We start from the raw sequence: 26,741 nt of genomic DNA, 5'->3' as shown, positions 1-26,741 counted from the left end.
CCAAAATAATAATTTTAGTCTTTCAAAACAATGACACTCAATTAGAAATGTCACTGGGAAAAGACGTCTATGAGGGACTCTCTAAATAGACATCTCAACCTACTTTTCTTTTATGTCCCAGGCTCTCAAGGCAGCAGTACAGCCCAGAAGGGCCCTAAGGACAGCCTGTTTGAAGTCAGAAGGAAGCTATTGTTTTCAATGGATGGAGGGCCAGAAATCATCCTTATTCAGAAAGTCAAAGAGTATTAAGAAACTGAAGAGATTCTGAATTGTGGGCAGGGATGGAGATTGAGCCTTTAGTAGAAGAGAATTTATGATCAAGTCATTGCAAAATTGCAGTATTACAAACACCGGAAGTGAAATGTTGCGATCAGCTCATTTCATTTCTGTTAATTCTGCAGAGCTGGAACTTGGTGTGATGCAAACAAAAGCTTATGGATCCTGCTGCTCTGGGTTCCCTTGAGGCGCCCTCAGATTATTGGTGACCCTGGGGTTTGCTGTTGGAACATCCGTGTGGCAGCAAGTGCCCTGGGAGTGCTCCATGGTACCGCAGGGAAGGAAGGGAGCACGTGGAAGGACCAGACGGGGGTGACAATGGGGCTGGGCTGTGGGGCAGGATGGAAGGAGCCGTGCCCAGGCAGGGGTGACAGTGGGGCTGGGCTGTGGGGCAGGATGGAAGGAGCCGTGCCCAGGCAGGGGTGACAGTGGGGCTGGGCTGTGGGGCAGGATGGAAGGAGCCGTGCCCAGGCAGGGGTGACAGTGGGGCTGGGCTGTGGGGCAGGATGGAAGGAGCCGTGCCCAGGCAGGGGTGACAGTGGGGCTGGGCTGTGGGGCAGGATGGAAGGAGCCGTGCCCAGGCAGGGGTGACAGTGGGGCTGGGCTGTGGGGCAGGATGGAAGGAGCCGTGCCCAGGCAGGGGTGACAGTGGGGCTGGGCTGTGGGGCAGGATGGAAGGAGCCGTGCCCAGGCAGGGGTGACAGTGGGGCTGGGCTGTGGGGCAGGACATCGCAGATGGGGCCACAGGGTTCCGCAGCCAGTGGCAGCGCCTCGGGGAGGGGGGGATGGTGGAAGTGCTTCCCTTGTCTCCTGGTGGTGGTGCAGAGCTGGAACTGGCTCCGCATGTAAACCCTGCCTCAGTGACCCACAGAAGCATCCCTTGTGTTTTCAGAGCCTTTCTCTTCACCAGAGAAGAGATGCCAGAGTTACAGCAATTAAGAGAGAGCTGTTGCAGCTCCTGGTGCACGTAAAGCAGTGGCAGAACAATAGACTGACATGTTTGGATTTACCCATGTTCTACATTTTGCTTTCAAGCCATATGTTCCTTCTGACAAGTAATTTGAAGGCCAGACTGCAGCAGATGTGAGATAAAGAGGAGAGGTTCTAAGAGCCATTCTTGATGTTCGTGGGCACAGATAGGAATCACTTTCTTAATAGTAGTTTCTGCACTGGGAGGAAATCAGGCCCTGTGCCCCCGCACACCCACAACGACATAGGTCACCCCACAACAGACACACAGAGGTGGGGAAGAGGAGACGGAATGAGACAAACTATGACAAGGTAGATAAAAACCTGGCCAAGGTATTTTTTCTTGTTGAACACTGGACTCTAGGGGTTGAATTCAGCTGACCGGGGACACTGCGGCAGGATGTGTCCCATCGCAGCCCACCCCAGTTATTGCAGCTCAGATTCTCTATACTGGAAAATTCATAACGTGTCCATATTTACCCACAGCAAATACACAGCTGTAGTGTAAAATAATTCAAATGTTGGCCACAGACAACCCATAGCTAATAGAGGGTAATATAGTCATCAAGTAAATTGTTCTTTTATAAAACTGCTTCCTCTGTTCCACCCCAAGAGAAGTTTAATACTCTTGCACAAGCCATGTGCACGGCTTTCATGCCAGTGAATAGGCAGGTTGTTGTATCCCACAGTAAAAATTAATTTGAGGCGTGTTACTTTGGTGGCACACTGATTTAATCAAGTTATGTTGTGTTTGCTTCTTTTTTCTCTCTAACAGATGTATTTGGCTTATGCCAGAGAACAAAGTCCCGTACAAATGAATAGGGACGAAATTTTTTTGTATTGCATGTTTTCATACGTAAAAGAATATAGGCACAGAAACACACATACATATATATAAGCATAATTATTGTAAAAGTTCTCTAGCATATTTGCAGAAAAAATGTTCCTATTTGAGCAAGTGGGAGAAAAGGAAAGGGAGACTCGATGATGATCACTCCACCGTCTGTGAAGTTCATGATCTCAAAATAGCTGTAGGCTGGGAGAGGCCAGAACTGGCGACTCAGACGCTTAGAGAAGAGCCAGAAGCACAGGAACAGAGAATGTAGCACCAGCTCTCCTGTGCTGGGGAGCACTGCGGTGTGTGTTGTGTGTATATGTGTGCACGTGAGGGCATACCACACGTACACGTGTATATACATGCACATGTGCATTTGCTGATTGCCAGAGTCCGTCCCAGAGCAGGCACGGCTCCTGCCGGCCTCCAGCCACCAGCGACAAAGCTGCAGAGAGGCACCAGCCGGTGACACCAGCCTGTGGCTCCAGCCAGTGACACCAGCCAGCTACACTCCAAACCCAAAACCTCTGACGCTCAGAGAGCTTCCAGTGGTTTCAACTCAATGTTCTCTGCTTGTGCTAATCCCATTTTTTCTAGACCTTTCTTCCTCCTGCCCTTCCCTTCCCCCTTCATTTTTTCACCTGGCTTTCACTCTGTATTTTTGCTGGGCAGCACTCTTCTTTCTTTCTCTCCCTCCAGAGCTTTTCTCTTCATCACTTTTCTTTCCATTTTGCTTATCCCCTCCTGACACCACTCCCATAAAATAGCAGAATCATGGAACTGTCACACTGTTTCTCCACCTGGGGTCTATCTTGTCCATTTTATTTGTGAGCTTTTAATGGAAGAGGCTGTATGAAACCCCTTGACTGTATAGTGCCCACCATAATAGATCCTCCTTTTTGGCTGGCCTTTACACAATATCTTGTTAAACATGAGTCATGATAATCAGATCCTACAACAGCATTATTTGTCTGAAATAGAGCTTCTCCTCTGCTCTGCTGATTCCCCACCACAGCCACTTCACACATTCACACAACTGCTTCCTTTATGTATCAGTGCTCTGTAATCAGCGTATGGTTCATGTTACAGGTTTCTCAGGTTTCAAAGTGAAATAAAATGAGCTTTCTTCCATTTTGAGAATATCCTTCTTTTTAAGAAGTCCAAACAAAGACACAATTATTAGTAAGTTCGCAAGCAGCTGCCAGAAGGCAGAAAATTTAGAATGGAAACAGAAGTGAAATAACAGAAATACTGCTTGTTGTTTGCTCTTGGTGCCACAGCAAGGGAAAATATTTAGAAATTAAGATGATTAATTTATTTGTAGTTTTAATCAAGCAGACGTGGTTTTGTAACATTTGCCAGCGTGGGTACTGCAGAGCACTCCTGCTGCAGTGTGACTGCTGGCGTCCCAGGGTCCCCGCAGGGTGCCAGTGGTGCAATGCTCTCAGCATCGGGTACCCACAGCCTTTCATGGGGTTCCATGCAAAGCCTGAACAGTTCGCAGTAAGGAAGGAGCTCCTAGATCAAATCTGCCCTTAATTTTGGGGTTGGAAGCCTTATCCTAAGACTCAGAAGCATCAGTATTTTAGGTCCTTCCTACCTCTCTGTTACTGATAGAGTTGTACCATGCTTATGTTAGTGTCCATAAAACGTTTAAACTCATGCTGGATATGTACCTGAACCTTCTGCATCAGCTTCAGACCTTGAAGGAGAAACCCCAAAGGGAGCAGAGGCTCTGCTCCAGCAAAGCACGTCAGCTTCTGCTGAATTTTATGCAAACAGGTTTCTCCAGCTTTAGAAGCAGTGTATGCTAGAAGGGTGTGAAGTAGAGGAGCCGAGAGGAGAATGCGTTGTTATCCTGTGCTACTGACCCAATGAATTCCAAGGTTAGCAAAGGAGAATTGAAACCGTTGTTTCCGCAGTCTCAGATTAGTCATGAACATGCGTTTTGCTTGTGTTTCAGTGCTTTGACAGAGCGAGGAAGTCGTGTCCCCTCAAAACTTCTGTGTAAGCGCTGTCTGTGCCCTGGGAACCAGACTCCTGACTGTTCGTGAAGTGTGGGGGAGTTGGTGCTCACAGTGAGCTGGCTTGGGGGTGGAACGGGGCTCTGGGGGATCACAGGTTCGACGGACTGTTTTCTTTATTTCTTTTTTCATTAATATCATAACTGTTCTGGCCACCGAATTTATCCCATTTGTCTTTGAAAATTGTGACCCTTGAGAATACCCATTTAAAAGAAGAAGCTGTTTTTTACCCTTGTGACCAACTGGTTAGAAGGCAGCGCATTATATCTTTATTAATGTTGAACAGTATCTTATACCATAAAAGGCCTATTGAAATTAGTGGCTTAATTGCAAGGAAGGTTACTGCTCAGCAGTTTTCACTGTTGCTAAATATGTGACTTTACAAACAGTACCATAAAAATTCTAAGTATTTCTAAAAGTCCCACTTCTTTGGTCTATGCAATAGGAAGCATCGCGCTGTAACTTTAAAATGCCAAAAATAATCAAGAAGACATGTTAGCCATCTCTTAAAACCGTTTCATTTCCAAGCCAATAAATTCAGCTGCTGAATTTTTGTCCTTTGTTTTAGGATATGACAGCTCTGTTGCATAACTGCAATTAAGGAATCTCAAAAGTCTCCAAAATGCTATAATATTCTGTGGATGCAAACGGGGAGTCTTTTCTCCTTTAGTTCTACAGCAGGGAAGGGGCACTGGAACGGCAGCACATTGCCTTTTTTAACAACTAGTTTATGAATCATTCTAAAATATTCTTTCATTTGGAATTAACTTCAGATATTCCTGTTCTGACAAGCAGAGTAAATATTTTAGCAAGGACTTTTTAGAGAGAAATTTTGACAGTAACATACTCCTCCCTTAGTGCTACAAACGAAATACTTGCTTTCCAAACCCAGAGTCGGCATTTTAATGGAAATGGTTCCAAAAGAATACGTAGGATGTTACAAATGTAAAATGTATTTAATGAAAGAGTACAGATGTCTTTCATGTATTTTAAATAAAAATGTCTAATTTGAGACTTCAGAAAGTCGTCAGCGATCTCTGAGCCATATGCTTGTTATTACAATAGCATGTTGTGTAGAACTGTCATTCGGTGAGAAACAACACAGACCAAAAACGAAAAGACATATAAAATCGTGAAGTTAAAGGAGGAGAGACCACCTTACAAAGCATTTTTATTATGTTTTTGTCTTGATTGGAATAGATCCCTTTCTTGCTTTTTGTTTGCTCGCATAATTCCTGCTGGTGTCTATAGGGCTTATTGAAGACATAGGGAAAGGAGAGCAGAGGCCAAGCTGTGTGGGCTATAGTGAACCAAAACTGCAGAGAGATGCATACTTGACAGAGAGTTGAAAATAAAAATAAACCACAGTTTCTTTGCTTGGTTTCTGGAGCAGAAAGTCACAAAACAAGCAGAAAACTTTTGGTTCTTGATGAAATGGTTAGTCTGGCTTCCTTACCTCAACTGCTCTGAGTGTTTCAGACTTTAACCTTCACTTCAATGAAAAGAATTCAGACCTAATTCAGCTTAGGTTTATGTCTGTGAAACTGGGGCCTTGGAAAATATTTCAGGAGAAGCTTTAGCCTTATGTTTGCATTTTGTTCCTTTGCAAATGTGGTGGAGGTAACCTTGATTTGCTAGTTAGTGGAGTCACGCTTTATTGTGGTGGAAAACTAAGAACAGTCCTTCAGTGAAAATAACAAAGACCTACCCCATGGTGATTGATGAGAACGTTGTACAAGTGAAATGAGCTGGAAAGTCATCATCTTGTCTTTTCCTTTGCCACAGGAAGAGCATAACAGAGAGATTTCTTTTCTTCTGGTCCTGATAAGGAATCTAACGAAGCATAAGGAGAGGTTACACAGCATGGAAATGTGTGACACCCAGCTGCTCACTGGCTTGCAAAGCTGCAGTAAATAATACAGTTGCTATTTAATAAACAAAAGAAAACAGCAGTCCTTTGATAGTGATCCCCAGCCTCTCTCATTTGCCCTTCTGAAGATACGGTTTGTTTCTACTTAATTGACTGTCATTTTGGAATAACATAGAATTTGATATTGTACTGTATGATTTGTAATGGGGTTTTTTTGTTGATAGGGAAAACAAAAGCCTTCTCTTTCTAGGCCCCAATTCAGCGAAGCACAGACATATATGGTCCAGGTCCCCTGCGTCGTGGCTTCTTTTACTCTCGTAGGTTTTCCATCAATGCCTACAGTGAAGATACACAAAAAGACATGTAGCTTTGTTTCCCAAATATGCTTACATGATCAGTAGCATACTTTTTTTGCTTGTCACAAGTTACCTTTTTGAGAAGCAATGATGGGTTTGTCACAAGCTACCTTTGTCACATGTGTCATTTGTGACACTACTTTCAAAAGATACTTCTTTGTGGAAGCAGTTTGTTCCATTGGTTGGCTCTATTTACAAGTTAACGTCTAATATATCTTTGACTTTTTATTAAAAATCTCTTAGAGTTTGTTTTGTCTAGCATTCGGGGAGGTGGGGAAAGGGAGAGCATATTGTGCGTGTGAAACACTGGGGGCAATCTTCTCCCCTCCTAGGAAGACCTGTGAATCTGATATTGCACCTCGTGATGCACCCCCAAGCCTCACCCTCACACCCAAAGCAGAGCTGATTCTTGTCTCTTGTGCCAGCCTTAAGAAATAAGTTGGCTTATTGCTCATGGTGTCACTAGGAGTTGAAGATGCCTCCTTTACTAAGAAGCAGTCAAGTGTTCAAAAGAAAACAGGGTGACATTGACACTAATTTATGCTAGTGTAAATCAGTGCCATTTTGCTCCTAAGTAGAGGGGCTATGGCCCACGGCGCTTCAGAGAAACTCAGCAGACGTGTGGGACCATGCCCCACCACTGCAGGCACATCACTGCCCGTTACGGTTTGTTGTATCTGAAACCCAGAGGTGAGCTGCTGAGGGGTGCTGATGGCTGGTGTCTTCTCCTGACCAACCTTGCTCGGTTGTCACCAAGCCTGTGGGAGGCAGTGACCCCAAGGGATGGAGCTGGACCACGGGGTCTGAGGGTGAGTGCGGTGGGAGGAGAAATGGCTGAGAGGGATGGGGCACAGTGAAGGTGTGAAGAGAAGGGTCAGAACTAGGGATGGGGCAGGAAAGGGACACAGGATGAATGAAGGGAGGAAAGAAAGAAGTAAAGGAAAAGATAGGAAATCAGAAAAGAAATGAGAAAATGCCAGACCGTGTAAGTGGGCAGCCATTCCCCTAGGCTGGGGATTTCAGCAAACTTCCCATCCTTTTGCTGAAAATGAAAGGCTTTGTGCACTTGCTTCACTCCTCTTGCAAAATCTCTTCTCTCTGCCTTGTCTGTAGGATGCAGTGCTTGCCTGTTCCCCTTGTAAAGCCGTTGGTTCAAGAGCTATTGATTTTTTAATTCAACATAATAGAATTGCAACTGAATTGCTACTGAAAGTATGGAGAACAACTCAATCTGCTCCATGCTTCCAAGAAACAAGTCTTTTTTTCCCTACTTTTGATTTGGGTGTAGTAGGGCATCAGTGAGATTCTCATCCTGAAGGGAGTTCATGCAATGCTGTAACAGCATCGCAAAGCTGTATGTACAGTGTTTGGACTGGGGCTCCTGGCCAAGCTCATTCCAGTAGGCCATTGTCCCCTCTCAGCTCTTCCCTGGAGCCAATTTCTACCCATAACTTCCATCCAAAAAATTTTCCCTCTTGTGTATGTCCTTGGTTTTCTTGAAGGTTGTTATACCTTTATAACTGAAAGCAAACTGTAGATCTTTGGAGTACTTAACAAACATTAACCAGTACTTTGGAACATTCCTGAAGTAGTTAACCATTATCCCCAAGTGTATAATATGGAGCAAGAGAGGCAGCAAAGTTAAATGAACTCCTGTGACTAGAACTCAGGCAGCAATTGACCTCAGGGATGAGCCATTGGGCAGCACTGACCGGCATCCCCACACTTCTGCCATGCAAGTACATTACAACCAAAAAAAATTGCTGAAAAGTGGCTTTTAAAAAGTGCGCAACTAGGCTTTATTTATTATGTGTTCCCTGGAGAGATCAGGAAGGGATTGTCTTCTTACTCTCCTCCGTGTTCACATCTTAATAGAAATTGTTAACTATTTATTAAAAGAATGTCTGGCTCTAGAGAACAGCTGTATTTCGATGTCTGGTGTCATGCTGACATGTTTGTCTCAGGGAAGGTTGGCTACATCTCTCTGAAGGTCCTGCTGGTTCCAATGAGTGTGGGAGGAGGGTGCAAATATTAAAAAGCAGTGGGAGCGGCTCAGGCCTTTGAAAATTGATGGACAGAGTCCCAGTGACTTCTCTGGGCTTTGGTTGTGCTTAATATGAGGCTGTCTTCTTCCTCAGCCTGCAAGTGCCATTCGTGACTATGCTGAATCTTTGTGATGGAAGCAATCAAAATTAATTAGCTCCACAGTCCAAACTCTACAGTAACCCCAATTTCTAATTCACAGAAGTGACTCTGCTATCCTGCCCGGCGCTTTGACAATGCCTTGAGCTCCTATGTATCTGTTACGTCATAAAATGTATTTCCTTATATATCAGGAAACGGAGCAGGCCTGTGTTGTAAGTTTAAACGAGTTTTCTATTAAACAAAAATTGCTGGACTGAATTTATAACTTCGAAGGAGCCATAGGAATTAGGTGCCCAAGTTCTATTGATTTTAAATGAAGTTTGGCATTCTAATCTGTAGGATCCTATCGAGTGCTTTTTTCTCAGTTTAAAAAAAGTATAACATTTTCATGTTGCCATGCAGGTGTTTGATAAAATCCATGCATTTTTAGTGGATCCTGTTTAAAAAAAACAACTGAGAAATTAAAGGAGCCGTCTTCTTGAGCCTTTTTTGTCTAGCCAAGGATTTGACAGTTTTCAAAAAAGTCTTGGCTGAAATGTTCAAAGCTGCCTTGGGTGTAGGAGATCTGGCCATCCAGATCCCCTGGGATACTTCTGAAGTCTCATCCTTTGTTGTTAAGTATCAGCGTATAAACAAATCTCAGCCTTCTTGATGGCACACTGCAGACAAAACCAGTGAGACTTTCTGCAGAAATGTTGGTAATATTGCCACGGTGTTGATAGACCATTAGGAAGAGCAGTCAATCATAAATCTCTATGTATTTACATAATTTGAATGCTCCTCTGGAGCAGAATCCGTGTGGTCTAAGCTGTTTGCCCATGATTCTGAGCATGGTGAGATCTTAGTCTTTGTTCTGGGGTTAGTCCTTCTTGCGCTCAGGTGATGATGTGGGGCAGTCATCTCCCAGGGCCTCCCACGTTATCTCTAATGTTAGCTTAAGTCATCGGTCCCCAGAAGATAACTTCACAGCTTTCCTCTTCTAGGAGACTTTACCTCCTGAGTCCGAAGCTGTCTGTAAAGCGTTTTTCTTGATGTATGTGCACAGCATTGTTTGGGGTTTCTAATCACTGACCAGCTGGCTTGTTAGTGAATAGAGCTGCGGGCCCCTTGCCACGTTTCATGTGAGGTCTTGGCTGGGTGGCCAAGCAGGCAGCCTGCAGCCAGTGTCAAAGCAATTCAAGAGGTATTGGCACAGCAGTGTCCCCATTAATTTCTGCTTGTCACATGCTGTCATGCAAGTTACACCAGAGAGGAAATGGCCGTTAAAAAAAGAAGTATGCTTGTGGCACCGGGTCCCCTCCAGACGTTATCCCGGGGTTAAAGGAGTGGAGAGGACGAGCTGCTTTCCACAGACAGCTGTGGGGAAGGGGACGCTGAGGCCCCAGCCCCACAGCAGCAAATCTTTCCTGTCAGTGAGGAGTGTCAGCTGTCAACATATGCCATATTTTTAACCCTTTGTAGAGTCTGAGTAAATGAAAAAGGTCTGTTACGACCATGGGTGTCACAAAGGTGTTGATAAATAGCTGTTGAGCTGACTCAGCCACCCTCTCCTCTAGGGAAGGGGTTTGCTTGTTGGTACCGTTCCTCGCAAGGACCGGTGTGAGCAGCACTGCAGGAGAAGCAACTTGTCAGGGGTTGATAATTTACTGTAGTTTGTAGATTCTGGCAGGGAGTGAGACAGTGTGTCTGTGAACTCATGTCAGACACATACTGAACTAGTTAAAGGGAGTCACATCCAGCTTTGTGAATTTTCTGGGTGGACTAATTTATCTGATTACATCAGCAAAGCTTCTATAAGGATTGCAACAAGTGATGATGTGCTTAGGATGTCCCAAAATACAGCTTGCGAATGCAGACACAAAGTCTATGAAGGGGAAATGGCAATGATGTCCCACAATCAGAGAAGGGAAAACATGCTAGTAGAGGTAATCACAATTCTTTTTTAAAAGCTAAGAGCACTAAGCTGTACCGAGAGGTGATGGATACAGGGCAGTGTGCCCAGTGCTCCACAACAGATTGGCTTAGTCAAGTGAAAGTCTGGGGTTTGCCCCAGGAGGAAGAGGCTCCCAGCATCAGTAGTAGAAAGGATGACTTGCCTTGTTGAGAAACATGACCAGTAAAGAAAGTGGAATTATATGAGAAGGGCACTCCAGAATTCGAATGGCAGCTCTGCCCCTGCTCTCCGGCTTGACCTGGTGTGATGCTTAGATACCAACTTTTGGCTGGTGTCAGTCCCCAGACATGTGCCAGCAGGGGCTTCAGAGCCCGTGCATACAAGTCACAGATGCTGTTTGTGTGGGACTTACCAACCGGGTGAGCCAGTAAAGGGTTTGGGGGATTTTGTGGTTCATTTTAGTCTGCGTCTCTTTTTCAGATGGTCTGAGGAGTAAAAGAACAGAGTGGGTAACAACTGTCAAATCAGGATGACTCTCTCCAATACAGTTTTATGAAAAGCTCGTAATAAAAGAAAGGAAGTTTCCCAGAAAGTATTTTGGGATGTACAAAATTGTGATGATATCATCCAGAGACATGGGAGAAAAATCTGTTTGTTTGCTGATCCAGGCTCAGATCTGTACGTTCTGCTAAGAGCTGTGCCTTCTGATGGTTTCTCTACTGGACACAAGGAGTGGAAAGGCTCGAGTGGTCAAAAAGATTGTTAATCAAAAGTTACATTTACCTGCTGTAAAATTTCCACAGCCAGGACAGGTCTTTGTAATAGTGACACATTTGCTAATTTCTGACAAATTGTTAAAACAAAATTTCCCTCTGTTTTCATTTGATTTGCATGTATTTGCTCTTAAAAATACCAGTAGCCAGATAGAAAATGTTATGTGTTCGATTAGCATGTCTGGTAATTCCACTTTGATAGGAATTTTTGGTACACTGAATCACTGAAAGTAAGCAAGTAGGACAATAATTATCTAGGTTTCCTTTCAGTCATGCAAATTCTTCTCATCAAATATGAAAAACAGCAGCTGATAAAGTAAAACTGGAAAGATCTATATTACAAACTGACTTGGCAGGTGTTGAGCTGTAAAATGAGAAATTGATGTGGCGAGACTTATAGACACTTGAATTGCTATTGATCTGCCCGAAATGAGATGCATCCGCATGGGTGCCTATACATGTGTATGTACCTGTGTGTCCCACAGGTGTTCAGTGTGCGTTTCACATACTGAATCTGGTCTCAACTGCTGAGATCACTATGAAAATCCGGCAGCAGTAAGATACCGGTAAAACAGACATGTACTAAGGTTGAAACTCTTTAAGACCTCTGAAATATTAATCCAGGTCTCTATTTGAAGGAGGGCAGACAGGCGGCTACTCAGAACAGTTCTTTGAACACAATTTGGTGCATCTATTTGTCTTAATCTCATTTTAATTATGTCGCCTGTGCTGCTAGAGAGCACTGGTGTTTGGGGGTGCTTGGAGCACCCCAGAATATGCTTGGTCATGGTCTCCTGCAGCAGGACAGGTTCACTGGTTCCGTCTCGCTCAGGAGGGACAGTGGGTGGGTTTAAGTCATGGGCCTGGACCATGTTAAACCTGCTGTGGTGGCTATGAACTGAGTTCGGCCTGCAAATGGGAGTGTGACAATGAAAGGGAAATAGTGCCTAGGTATTTTGAAAGCTATTATATACATACATAAAATTCAATCATAAACCTATGGCAATGCCGTAGTGTTGTTAAGCCTCAAACATTTTCAGAGACTACCACGGACCTTTAGAATTCAGTTAAAATTTTGCATTTTTCCTGAATCTTGTGTGCAGTTGCGGTGCTTTTGCTTGAGACTGACATATAATGCTCCTGATATACAGGCAGTTCTGTGCATAGTAATGACAGTTCTAAGTTTTACTAGATTGATTATTAACTGATTCACTGATTATTGTATTCCACAGTGGTTTATATAGGATTTTCTAATCTTGGTTACCTTACTACTTCTAATAGCAAGCCAAATAGTCTTCCAAACAGTATTTTGGAGACTCCAGTCCTTCAGGTATTGTATCTTTTAAATTGTTACACAAACAGTTGTAGCCACTTAGAAATAAACAAACCAAAACAACCCAACTATACTCATTTCAGTGTTTGTATTTTTGCAGTGGACTAGTATGGCTAACATTGCCTTCAGTGGGATTATTCAGCACAATAACATACATGCATACTTTTGGGAATGTGCATGCCTGCAGGGTTCTTCATCCTAACAGTTGGATAATCCAGAATCACTTGGCTGAGATGTGCTTTCTTTCGTACTGAAGTACTTTAAAATAAATCAGAGACTGTTTATCAGAATATATTTTTAAATATCCGTTAATCTACTCTGAGCATATTAAAATATCTTTGATATGGTTAAAATAATTTTAAAACTCAAAAATAATTACGCAAATATTTTACTTCATATTTTAAAATATATATGTGTTAATAAATTTTCAACAAAATGTTTACCTTTCAGGGAGCAGCATACAAAACACCAACAATTATTAGACAAATTCTTTGCATGAGCTATGCAGATTTTAATTCCCTTCTTCTAATAATGCACTAAACGAAATTGCTGTATTTTTCTCTCTGCACAGCATTTTATTCTATGAACAAAAAATAAATGTTTTATCTTGCACAGTGAGGTTGATTAATAAGACTAAGTGAACAGGTCATTTGGATTTAATGTTCTCTTAACAAAACAGTGAACATATTTAAATCGAACATGCTGTGAAGTTCACATTCTCCTGGTGCACTCTAGTTAATTGACAGGTATATCACAGCAGCCTTCTCTTCTGAGAGATGACCCTTACCCCGTGAATACTTCCATGGAAAGCAATGGGACTGCTCTGAGATAAACTGTTACCCAGTATAAGGAGCAGTCAGATCTCTATATCCTGGGTTGGACCGTGGATGACTCCTGAGAGGCTGCGGTGTGGGGCTGAGTGAAAGCAGAGCAAAGCCTCCTCCTCCCCTTTCTGAATGCCCTGCAGGGAGACTCATCGGCATAGCTTTCTCCTGAGAGCAGGAGGAAAAGGGCACAGGGGCAGGGGTCTGTCTGCCTCGTGCTGTGTCTCGGCCGCTGCACCAGGCAGCTGTGTGGAGAAGAGCAACCTGCAGCTCCGTCCGCTGCAGCAAACTACCCCTCTGTCCCCACCACCACGGCAGGCTCAGCATTCTAGAGAGGCTGCTCTGGTGGGTTCCCAGTGCAGACTTAAAAAAGAAAATCACTGCATTTAATAGGGAGTCACTGCATTATTACTAATGCCTTTGGGATTCAGTGTAGCAACATTAATCATGTCTTTTGCTATTCATGTATCTGTACTGTGTAATTCCTCAGGAATGCCATTGTTTTTTTGGCATTAATTAATGTTGACTATTTGTTACAAAGTATAACCATAGAAGTGCTTTAATTATTCTGCTTCAAAAATAGGCCCAGGAGAATGTGAAAACTCTTTAAACTTTCATTCCAGCATGTTTAAAAAACACCCTGTAAAACAAAAGCAATTTGATGGTTGGGGGTCCAGTATAATCCTGTAGGATACAAAGGAAGCCTCATCCTGCTCCTCTTCTGCTCAGAGAAGTTTGTGCTGTTCGGTGAGCGGCAGCGAGCCCTTTCGTCAGGCTGGCTTGACCGATTCATTACACCCTGCAGTCTAAAACTCACCCCCTTTGTTTACACTTGCTGTTGTCTCTTATGCAAACACTCCTTCAGGAAATGTTCAGGACGAGTATCCCAACACCTGCCATCCAAAATAGGGATGTTCCATTCTGCTCAGCAAGAAGAGAACAATGAGGTACGAACAGGAAGAGACTGGGTGAAGGATGCAGGTTTTTGTGCAGGTGCATGAGATACTCCACAGAGGAGTAGGAGAAATGTTAGGAGATTCCAAAGGGTTGTTGTATTTTACCAAATGTTAGCACAGAAATTAAGCAGGAAGAGGAACATAACATGTTTTTTAAAAAAAAAAAAAAGCCCTAAAAAGCTTGTGCGTTAGTATAAATTTAGGGTCTGTTGTAGTTGATGAGGATTTGTACTGTATTGCTTTTATTTGGTGATACAGCCGAGTATATTTGTGGGCTTCCAGACTTAGTTTCTCTGGTATTAGGTATCTCCTATCACCATGACCAAGGGCAATCTGGTTAAATGTTTTTCTTTCTTCACATGCTAGTCAGTAGAGGAAATGTGAGCTTCATGTAATGAGCAGCTGTTCAAATGCGTATGTTACCTCTGGGTGTGTGTGTTCTCTGAAGACATTATTCTTGGTGTTTTCCTTCAGGTTGGATTGTGCTGTGTCCCCCTTTAAAAACACAACATCTAGCATCTATTTCTTTACCATGGTGGTGGGTTAGCCTGGCCCAACAGCCAAACTCCCACCCAGCCCCTCACTCACTTCAGCCTCAGGAGGATGGCTGCAGAAAATAAAGAAGAACAAGGAACAAGAAAGCTCATGAGCTGAGATAGGACTGGGATTGCTTATCAATTAGTATCATGGGGGAAAATGAGCTTGCCACTAGATAGATATTTATTGCTAATTCACGTAGTGGAGGAAAAAAAAGAAAGGCAAATGTGCCCTTTTTCCAGGCTCCACATCACTCCTGACTCTCCCCACCTGAGCCACACAAGGGGTGTGAGGAGTCGTGGTCAGTCCATAGTGTCTCCTCTCTGCTGCTCCTTCGTGCTCATGCTTTCTGCCTGCTCCAGCGCAGGTCCTCTCCACAGGCTGCAGTTCCCTTGGGATATATCCTCCTGCTCCAACGCAGGTCCTCCATGGGCTGCAGTGTGCAAATCTGCTCCATGATGGAGTACCTGCTCTTCCTCCTCCTCCTCCTCCTCTCACCTTGGAGTTCCCTGTGCTGTTTCTCACTCCTTTTGTTCCCTCCTCCTCTTTCCCTCCAGCTTTTTCTGCTCTTTCTTAAACATGTTTTCACAGAGGCACCACCATCTTGGCTGACAGGCCCAGCCGTGCCCTGCGGTGGGTGCATTATAGCCGGCTGGAACTGGTTGGAGCCAGCCAGAACTGGCTGGAACTGGCTGGAACCAGCTGTGTCTGGCACAGGGCAGGCCCTGGACTTCCCTCACAGAGGCCCTGCAGCCCCGGCTGCCAGCACCGATACCCAGAACAACTCCCTGCGTTCTCTTTCCTTTGAGTAGATTCTGGAATTATTTGGTCGACAGCTGTGCCATCTTCTCTCAGAGTGGATGGGAAGAGCAGTGCAGAGAGTCCAGCTGCTCTCACACGGCAAGGGAGCTCCTGTGGGCAAGGGAGCTCCTGCGGGCAAGGGACAGCCATTTTAGCTGGGGGTCAAGATGGCGGGGGACCCCGAAACCGTCAGAGTGGTAGTTTGAAAACCAATGGCTTGGAAGGGATTTATGTATCAGAAGCTGGAGGACGGTTAAGAGGGTCAGTGAAGTGTAGACTCAAGAGGGGAGAGTACAAAGAGGAGACAAAAGTCTGTAGGAAATCATGGCTTTCTGACCCGGCTGCCCCTGAGGTGGCAAGCGTGAGCCGTGAAGGCCACTCGTGGCAGAGGCGGCAGTAGCAGCTCCTCAGCCCGAGCCTGTCCCTGTCCTCCTGGCTCCAGAGACAGAATATGCAGGACATACTTCTCTGTATTGTTGAGACTCATGTCATAATATGGTACTGCTTAAAAAGTTCATCGTAGTTTGGTCCTGACAGTCAGTGCTGATAATTTCAGCAAATATTGGACTGAGCAAGGCCATCATGGATACTATATGTGGTGGGACATGCAAAAGATGCAGCATTTCCATAGCAAATTTCACTCCTGTTTCCATTAAGAGGCTTCTACAAAATTAAAGTTACATATTTGCATCTAAGGAAAGTGTATTTGTTCAATGCATCCCAAAATAGCTCAGTTTTCAACTGAGTTATAGATAAATTTTTTAGATCTGTGTGTAGACTGCATTGAAAATGTAGCCTGAAAAGGGAAAACATTGTAAAGCCGTGATTATTTGAAAGTAATCCCAGTGGAATAATGTATAGATCTTCAACCCAGGCAACAACCATTCAGGGTTTCGTGATATTAGAAGCACGGCAGAAATCTCTACTCTGAAACAACCAGCACTGTTCTGTGTCTACGTTTGTAAACATGCAATATCCAAGGAACATCTGATAGACATCAGTAGAGGTTTGATCATGACTCATTGGAGCTTATTCCTCAAACCTGCTAAGGCATGAGTCTTCTTGATTGGCAAATACAATTGATCATTTTGCAATTGTCTTTTGAAATATGATTTTAACTGCAGTTCCAAAGTACGGTATACCAAGCTACCACAGAAAATGTCTCAGGGAAGAGCAGACATGGAACATGAGGTGCATGAAGACTCTCTTGCAGCTATTTCTAATCTTGGTAATTGAGATAATACTGGGTATCATCACTAATAAAAGTGAATGTAATTTCTGTCAGATGAGTGGGATTATCCTGGTTTAATTGGCTAGTGATCTGGCTTGTGCATGTTGATGGCCTTTATACAATTTCCTAGCACAGGTTAATATCTGCTGCTATTAGTTATGCTGTCAAAGAGACAGCCCAGGCTGAGCCTCTTGTTTCTTACAAGCAACTGAGTAAGACTATGAAGATATTTTCCAAAAGTGAGGCCTAATGGCTTTTGATGAGGCTTATGTACAACACAAAATTTATCATTCATTATGGATAGAAAATTAATTCAAAAGCTCTTTCTCTCATTTGCTTTGATATTGAAAATGTATTTGTGCAAACAAATACCTACTTCTGAGTTGCACAATTCGGTATTCTGTATGTAAAGTGCATAATAATAAGCTGATGTCATGTGATTTTGGTTTCTGCTCTTTTTCTAACTCACTGACAGTTTAAAAGCAGGACAATAATGAATCACAAATAACAAATGGTCTTTTTACACCAAAGTGCCCTATTTTATACACATGAATCTTTCCACTATTCTTCCAAGATAATTTTGAACTGAAATCTGTTCATACGTGTAATACTAAGTAATAAGGGATAGCAAAAGAGCATAACAACAGCCCAGAATTAATACTTGATATTAGCCTGTATGGACTAACTCTGAAATTCCTGGAAGAGGAAATATAGCACTTTTTTTCCCCAGTTTTCCTTCTTCTTTCTTATACCTTTTAAATTTAGACACTTTCCTGGTACGCTTTTCTGCTGCACATCTGATTTATTGTGGGAAGAGAATTTCAGTAAATGATACTCATCTTTTGAGTCCCATGGGTGGAAGGAAAGATGTACCAGTTTCCATTTTCAATTATTTTCTTTTTTGACCTGTGCCTGGAAGAAGACTCTGAATTTAGAAACTGAAGACATTGCTTGTAACTTGCAACTAGCAGAGCCAATTGCATTTGTTGAGCTTGAGGAAGAAAGTTGAAACAAAACCAGCATCAGTTGTAGGAAAAAGATATTCTTGATATGTTTGGTAACGGCAGGAATGAGTTTACATACTTGACAAATGAGTAGGATAAGAAATGTCACCAAAAAGGGACTCTCCAGGGTCTACTGACTAATCCTTAAGTTTTTAAAATTATTTTCTTATTTTATCTGGTATTATGTCTACAGGGAATAAAAAAAAATTAGGCCTAAATTCAGTGAAACCATTAAGTACATACTTAAGATAACCTCACGTTTAAATGTTCTCGGCATGTTCTTTACATCTGCAAGACCAGTTCGAAGGCTGTTGGGATTTGATGGAAGTTCTAACAGCACAGAGTGGTCAGAGATAACATGTATTAATTCTGCTGATGACTGGAACCTGCAGAGCTGTAGTCCTGGCTCTTCCACATGTTTCTGAACTGCAAAGGGAAATGATATAAATGCAAAAGGATTCAATATACTTTGTATATTTGTTTTAAAGGTGAAAATCCTATTATACTAGTTATATATACTAGTATCAGCTAACAGGCAATGAGTTTCTTAATTTACCACCATCCTTCAGAGGTGATAATAATTAAATGCTGTCACAGCATCCATATTTCCATGGCAATATCTCTATCGTCAGAGTCTTCAGAGAAAAACCGATTACTTTATGAGCAGTCCACTGTTACTGCCGCTTGGCAGAGAGAGTTATAGGCTAAATATAGAAATGTCTGTGTTTTATCAGAGGTCAGATTAGAGCCTCCAGCCTTAATATCTATACATTTTACACTGCTTTCTGTAGAGATGATCAGGGAACATTACATTAAAATAATAATTTTGTATTATTATATAGCAATGTCTATAAAGTGTATCTTAGAAAAGCATTCAGCTAAAGCAATATTATCAAGTTGAATGTTTTGAGCTATTTTAAACACTTTTTCAGATATCGTTCCTTTGAATAGTGTGCCTGGAATATTTACTTGAAACGTGCCCGAGTCTATAGAGAGGAACAAAAGGAACAACCTTCAATTTATTCTCCTTCCCTTTTCTCCTATTTCACACCATCCACCTCTACAGGATTGTTTTGGTTGCTAGTAACAGGATTGGCAGACACCCTGCTGCATGGCTTATGGAAAGGGCATATGTCACCACCAAACAGAAAGCTGCAGTTTCCTGAACTCGAGTCAAGTGCACACAGAAAATATCCCTTTATCCCTTTGGTTTCTTACTTGTTACAGCACCTTCTGGTAACTCCCCTTTTTACACATATAATTTTCAAGTTGACAGTGTCCTTCTAGTTTGGAATTCAGGGGATTTCTAGTATTTAGGTTTGAGTCGGTTGGTTCATTCCTTTCACTTTACTAAGATTAATGTGAAAACATGAGTATAGATGAAAAAGTTTTTTCAGCTGTGGAAATGCCAGAGAAGATTGCATCACTATAACAAAACAGAAAGCAAAATGAGAACTGTTACTTATGATTATTACACTGATTTAGTGATAAACTTTGCTTTAAAGGTAGTTTGTGTCCTATTCAGGAAATTCTATACAACAGGTTTTGCCAAGTAAACTTTTTCCCTCTATAACATTAAATCCTCGTGAATTTGTCATTTAAGCAGCTTTTCTGATCGAGACAGATCCTTGTGCCTGTTGAAGTAAAGGATAAAATTTCACTTCACTGGGGCAGGACAAAGCATAAACTTGTGAGATGCAAAGTGGTGTGTGATTTAAAGTTAAGAGCAAAAAGCCTCTATGTATTTTTCTTACTTGGACAGCATTCTTTTGAAGTTGTCCTGGGATTTACAGACATGCTTTTGCTATTTCTTTTAAGTATGTTGACCAGTCTTTATACTTCTATCAATCAACTTCAAATAATTCAACTGGAAACAATACATTAACTTGATAAGGACACTGGTTCGAGTCAGCTGATTCTAGCAATAGCCTGTCCATTTTATATTAATAGTTGTTTTTATCTCCTGTGCACATATTTAAATCAGTATTTATTAATTTAGTTTTGCAGATTATGACAGGGAATTTACTTGTTTGCCACCTTGTCTTGCTAATTGCATATTGATTTCTTCCCTGTAATTAGGATATGATGCTTCAGCTGTTTCGGGGACTGGATTTTCTGCATTCACATCGTGTGGTGCATCGGGACCTGAAACCCCAGAATATCCTTGTAACCAGCAACGGGCAAATAAAGTTGGCTGACTTTGGCCTTGCACGAATCTACAGTTTTCAGATGGCTCTTACCTCAGTGGTAAGTTTCTGGAGGCTTATATTTTTCTTTTAATGCAACGGTGTGCTTTACTCTCCGTGTTCCTGGTTTTTTATCCTATATTATAACGCTGCTTCTAAAACCAACTCAACAATTGAAGTTACTTGTGTCTCTGACAACAGTTACTTTCCAGCCAGGATTTAAGTCAATGTCGTTACTTTGTACAAATAATCTATTCCTGATTGCTGGTTCTAACTTAAATCATGACTGATTACTGAGGGGTAGATATGTGCTAGCTTTCTGCAACTCCGTTGGTCTGTTGTGATACTGACTTCTTTTCATGTTAAGCCAGACAGGTAAGGTGGAAATTTTTGAAGTCCCCAGGTATCTTGCCTGAAAAAATACACAGATACTTGTGAAAATGCCACACTCTCATGCCTCTGATTCTCCATCTCTGTGAATATGGGTTTAGTGCTTGCTCCCATATGTTACAGAGTGATTCCAAGCAGGGCTGTGCTGGAGGCAGCTCAAGTGGGCCTGGCAGCCAAAATCCCAGCTATTTCCCGGGCCAGCTGTTAAAGACCACCCCCAGTATCTGCAGGCCCCCTGCCACTGTTGCCCCCCTCCCAGCAGCTCTCCTGGTTGTCCTTGGCTCAGACATGAGCTCCATCCCAGAAGGTCTGGCCCTCTCCTGCATTAGTGCTGGTGGAGAAGCCCTGCCAGCTCCTCACTTTTTGACCCCATTTCCACACTTCCTGGCCCTGCCCCCAGAACCAGCTGCTGTTCACTTGGCACAGCGTCTCTGAGTGTACTGAGGAGTGACCGTGCTGCAGGCATCTTGGGTATCATTTGATTTTGTTGCCCGCTCATGACTTCTTTTGTTTCCATTTTCTGTTCTGAGTATCAAAACTGGCGTGGTGGTATCACTTACGCTAAAGACAGGGAAGGGAGAGCTGCTGAGAAAAGAAACTGAAAGAAGTCCACTTTGCATTTTACATTGTACTGTAGAAATTAGCCTGGCTCACGTTGATACAAAGCAATCCATTGTTATTATTAGTTGCTCTAAGAGTCTTCCCATCGTTGTGTGATGTAACTATGACATCCTGGGTTCCAGCTTCAGTGGGAATAAAGTCAGGAAACAACAGAAAATTATGTCATCATCTTGCTAAATGTAGGAAAGTATCCTCATCACGTAAGGCATATGTAAACTTGTTTTGGGGCTGGTTTTTTTCATTGCCTGTAAGATGTAGCCTAATCCAGAACTGAAAGAATCTCTCTGCTGAGTTCTGTGAGGATTGATCATGTTGTAACTCAGAGATTTAAAGAAAAGGAGATGAAGGTTGTTCCTGAATCGCTGTAATTTTTCACTTCCTAGTTATCACTCAGTAACAGCTTCAATGGGTATTTCTATTGATCCATAAAATTATTTAAGCTGTTGTATGGCTTCCAGCAGGGCATTTTTTAAAAGTTCTGCATAAAAATGAGGAAAAAATATCTACAGAACTGATCATGTAGCCTGCATAGGAAGGAAAATCAAAAGACCCAGAAATATAGTGCATCTACTGAGGCAAAAACATCACCTTGCCAGAACTGCTGTGCAAAGGATGTGCGTAGGATCAAGTATCCAGTACTTGCATACAAGAAGTTGTGTTCCAAAAGCCATGAGCTGGAACCCTTAGTGCTGCTGTGAACGTGAGCTGTGCAGACTAAGGGTTTGTCCACACGCAAGGTTGTACTGTGTTCACACACGCATTCAGTTGTCATTGCAGCTCTACTAAAGAGTATTAAAATAATTTAATTACTCAGTGACCAATGACAAATAAAGTATATGGCCATAGACGTGAATACTGGCTTTCACACCTAGAACTTGATGTATCCTTTTTTTTAATTTAAAAAACCAGCTACGACCGGGGCTTTTTTAAGTTAAAAATTTATTGGTTTTAAAACACTTAGTGTTTAACACCTTCAAAATCAACTTTTGTCTGGATATGTAGAAACACGGCTCCTACAGACTGAACGCTGGTTAGAAATGTTTAGTAAATGCGTATTAGCTGACACAGGACATCAGTTTCCCTTTTCTGCATGTAACTTTTACCTTTGCCTAGCTGGTGTGTATTCTTATCTTTTTCCCCGCCATTAAAACTCAGTATAGGAAGCAAAACTTTTTAAAAAAACAACTTCTGTTTTTTAAACATAAAGATATTCTTGACTTTGCCATTTCCAAACTAGTCTAAATTGCAGTTCTTCACCCGGCAGTGGGTAAATTTTCACTGACTTTGTTTTGAAGTGTTTGCAGGAAAAAATGTTACATTGTAATAGACAGCGTATATGTACACATACATGAATTAATGAAAGTCATAGTTTGCAGGGATTTGCTTTGGAGTTATATTGAGAAGTGACAGTGCAGCCAGCCCAGTGCACACGCTATCGTTGTGACCAATATAAGGGCTCTGCAGCATTTTCTTCAGCAGAGAGGCTTACTGCAAGATAAACTACAAGAACCATCTTTTGAAGTAGCAGATCATTCCCAAGGTGCATCCTCATTCATTGCTCACAAAGGAACTCTTCAGATGGGACAAAAAGAGATTGCCATGAAAGTAATCTGGTAAAAACTGATCCAACCCAAGTATCTGGGTGCTGCAAGTGGCAACTTCAAAGCAGGCTCTCTCTGGTAGCCAGTGACTTCCCCAATGCTAAAGAATCCTTCCGGCAGACCCGCCGTCTGGGCACGTTGCTGCCCTTTAGAGAAACCTCTGATATTTCTGTCAATGAATGAATAAAAGGTTCAGCCTAACACTAGGCAAGCTTGCGGGGGGCAGGGTGGCGATCACTCCTCCCAGCTGTGGTCAGGCTGAGAACTGATACGGGTTTGAAATAACAGCAGGAGAAAGAAGGAGGTTGGGCGGGGGTGTCTTGGATGGTGGGTAATGGGCATGCTTCTGGTTTCATACAAAGTTAGGCTCTTGTTCAAGTGTTGGTCTTGGCCCTTGGGGAAATGTTGAATAGGCTTTGTGATAACAGAGAAGCTCCACAGGGCAGAGAAGGTGGATTGATGTAGCTGTGTAATTTTAGAGTTTGAGAGCAAAAGCTAATGAACTGTCACTTTTTTTCATAGTGCAGAAAAATGGGCACACGGTTCTAATTTTCTCTGAGCAAAGGAGCAAGTGGCTGTTTGGAAAATCTGTAGTTACATTATGAAAAAGAAGTAAGCTGTTTAGCTATTTTTGCTGACTTCGGACTGCCTTAAAGAAAGGAAATGAAGCTGAACCATGGCACATGAGAGTGCTGCGTGAGATAAGCGCACACAGTTGTGATCTAGGTGGAGCGGAGGCCGTCCACCTTTTAGACCTGACCTGCATGAGGATCTGAGGGAACCTGGCAAAATGTTAGTGTTTGTAACACGCTCATAATACTTTCTTTGAAAACGTGTGCTTTACCTTAGATGGCAGCACTACTGATGGGATATTTTTTCCATGACACGCAAACAGAATTGCTTTATGTCTTCCTTCTTAAAAAAAACACTTGTTTTCAGATTTACTGAACATCAGAAGGGAAAACATATCACTTTCTCTGCTGATACTCTAAGTTGTTGGATACTACACGTGGATATATTGAAGAAAAGACCCCAAAAAATCCCACAGTTACTGTCAGTGAATAATTTTAGATTACACTAGCATTTTATTTGAGTATTTCTTCAGGATAAAAACTTTCCATCCATTTCTGGCAATCACTTCAGCACAAATGGTTTACATGTCACATCATGCAGGAACTTGGATTTCATTTTGTTGGTATAGTAGCAAGAGAGCATAAAATAATTTTCACTAACTGGGCTTACTTTGTAAAAATAAATATATAAATTAGTTACAGAAACAAAAACAACAACAACAAAAAGATAGAAAGCTCTCATCCAGATGAAAGAGTGCTTTCCTGTTCTCTGCCCACTGTTGCATTGTAATTTTCCAATAAATGGCACCTGTTAGTAAATAACATGAATGTAAACCTAGCTAATATGATGGCTAAGAGCACAAAGAACTTTCTTTTGCTTTGCCTTAGTTTTGTGGTTTTTCCCCTTTTATTTTTGGCCACCTCTTCCTGATACTGTGCTTCCCAAATTCCACATATTTATTTGTATGAAATACTCCCTGCAGAGCCCGTTCCATGTTGGGTGTGTTCTGGCAGACCCGGAGACTGTGGCAGCACAGCTTTAGCCTGAGGCGCAGAGGGTACCCCTTCCTGGGGCAATCTGTGGAGAGCTCGCAGTTAACATCAAACACAGGAGCAGACTGGTGGAAATTCATCAGGCACCTGCCTCTAGTGAATCAAAGTCCACATCTGGGCTGTGTTAAAGAGTGCCCTAATAGAACCAGTACAGCGACACTAGATTTTATCTCATCATAATTCAGTAAGGGCATAAATCTTCCTCCCTCTGGCAGGTGGAAGCGCCATTGGTTTGGTATGCACTGAGCCTTTGCTGGTGGTGAGGGAGCACATGCACCACCTTAGAGCTGAGCCCCCATCTCCAGTCCCTTCTTCAGGGTGCATTTCTCCAGTCTACCCCCATGTCCCTGAAAAGGAAAATGAGTCACAGACAGACACCGAGAGGATCAAAATATGTGTTGTTGAGCTTGTCAGTGATGCTGCTGAAAGGTTGTGGCTATTTAGGAATGCAGTATGATTACACTGGTTGGCTTATTTAAGGAAAATCTATCTTCCCTACTAGCACAGGGCTCTGCATAAAAAGTCCATGTATCTGGCTTTGTGAAGGAACAAGTGAATTTCTCTGATATTTTAACATCTGGATAGCTGAAGGAATCTTTATTGAATCCTCCCAAACACCCTATAGGAAAGTTATTTCCATCACATAAAATGAGTCATTTATCTCCGGAGCCATCTTAAGAACAAAAATTATTATCGGCACATTGACAGTAAAGTCTGCAGCTGACTAAAACTATTTCAACATATATTTACATTGACTTCTTTCAGATCAGGTGTTCACTAAGAGGGCTCAGATTTATATGAAAGTAACAATGAAAAAACAGATTGCTCAATGTCAGAATATTATCAAAGGGCAATACAGAAATACATGTGGACAAAGTTAGGAAATTAGAATATAAGTTTCTTTTATTCATTTGCATCTTCAAAACTGACTGTTAATTCTTGTTGCCCATCGTAAGAAGCTTTAAAGTTTTAAAGACTTGCTTGGAAGAGCAGTACTTGCTGCTCTTAGGAGAGACAGGATTTATGGCAAGGTTGTTATTTTTAGAAATGCATCCTAGAGATAGTATTCTAGGGGAGCCGTTCCACAGCATAAGTAGATGTAACATTTCTCCTGCTGCTGAAAGGATGGTCCTGCTTTTGGCCACACACTCCCATCGCTTCCCTTGCGTCAACATTAGTGGTCGTGCCCTTGCAGTCCCCATAAGAAGCGGTTGTTCATTTTCAGGTGGATTAGCAGATGCAAAACACTGCACGGCCACACGAGTGGAAGCACTGACACACAGGAGAGGGTGAGCAGAACGATGGGGTCATCCTCTCTGTAGACACTACAATCTTAGATCTTTTGGAGTCAGTTATGAAATCACATCTGAAGTCTTCAGCTGAGGACTCCAATAACTAAACTCACTCAAAGGTGGAAATGTTTTTCAAAACCTCACAACTCATGCTGACTTACAGTGTTCTGATGCTGTTAGGTGAACCAGTCACTGGTTCATTTAAGGCTCTGACTTTAACAAAACTTCTAAGGGTATCTGTATCGATGTTTGAAGTGTTTTTTCCTCCTCAGTACCAAGGCCTGGGTTCAGGGCTCTGTGCTGTTCCTCTGCAGCTGATGCCACAGCTCACCCTCAAGACCTGTGAGGAATGCAGGGAATGCAGCCCTCTGCTCTGATTCAGACCCAGCTTTATCATGAACCGTAAAAAGCCTATCTTTTAATCTTTCAAAGAAAGTAAATTATTTCACAGTAAACAAGCAAATTGGCTCCACATGAGAATATTTTCTATGCCAGAAAACTCCTTTTCAGAGCTACAAACATTATAAGATATATCACATGATGACAGAGTTTGTCCGCGCTGAGCTGAGCATGGTTTGCAGCCCTGCAGCTGCACCAGTGCAACCTTGCAGAATAAATGTACCTAGTGCTGGTGGAAAAAGGGGAAAAAGGTACAACATCAAGCATAGTTCATATCAGAACTAAGGAGGTTTCTGCTGGACTGGGCCAAAGGTTGACTGTGTACACGTCAAAAGATAATGTCCAACAGAATATGCTTAGGAAGGAGAGTCACAAGCAGCTTTCAGCAACCAGAAATTTAGCGATTTCCAGTTCTGGAGATTGTATCTGGATCACTGTCTATAATAATGACTGAAGCACCCATCCTCCAGAAATTAATATACTTACTTTTTGAACCATTCATACTTTGGGCTGCAGTTAACTTCTACACTGTAAAAAAACCTCTTTATTTTGTCTTAAATCTGACACCTGATAATTTTACTTAGGTTCCTCCTAATTCTGCTGTTGTGAGGCATTCCCTTTTTACCTCCAAGTGAAATTTGGTGTTATTTTGCAGCAGTAGAGTTCGTTGGTGCAAGAATAATTTACTTAGTTTAAATAGGCCTTCACAAGTTGATGTGAAGATAAAATGAAATCTTCCCTTTCGCCTTCCATTTTTCCCTTCCCTTCCCTTCCCTTCCCTTCCCTTCCCTTCCCTTCC

General features: G+C 42.4%; 1 protein-coding gene across 1 annotated transcript in view; it reads left to right on the top strand.

Moving 5' to 3' along the window:
• Positions 1-26,741, top strand: part of CDK6 (cyclin-dependent kinase 6) — a 129,991-nt gene that overhangs the window by 31,333 nt on the left and 71,917 nt on the right. Inside the window, exon 4 of the mRNA XM_014940284.1 lies at positions 19,908-20,075. Within this exon, the coding sequence (XP_014795770.1) occupies positions 19,908-20,075 (168 nt within the window). The remainder of the gene's footprint in view (positions 1-19,907; positions 20,076-26,741) is intronic.

Source organism: Calidris pugnax, unplaced genomic scaffold (genome assembly GCF_001431845.1).
Source record: "Calidris pugnax isolate Ruff unplaced genomic scaffold, ASM143184v1 scaffold76, whole genome shotgun sequence".
In the NCBI taxonomy this organism is placed as follows: domain Eukaryota; kingdom Metazoa; phylum Chordata; class Aves; order Charadriiformes; family Scolopacidae; genus Calidris; species Calidris pugnax.
Note: the sequence above shows the minus strand (reverse complement) of the source record. Positions and strands in the feature narration are given on the sequence as shown.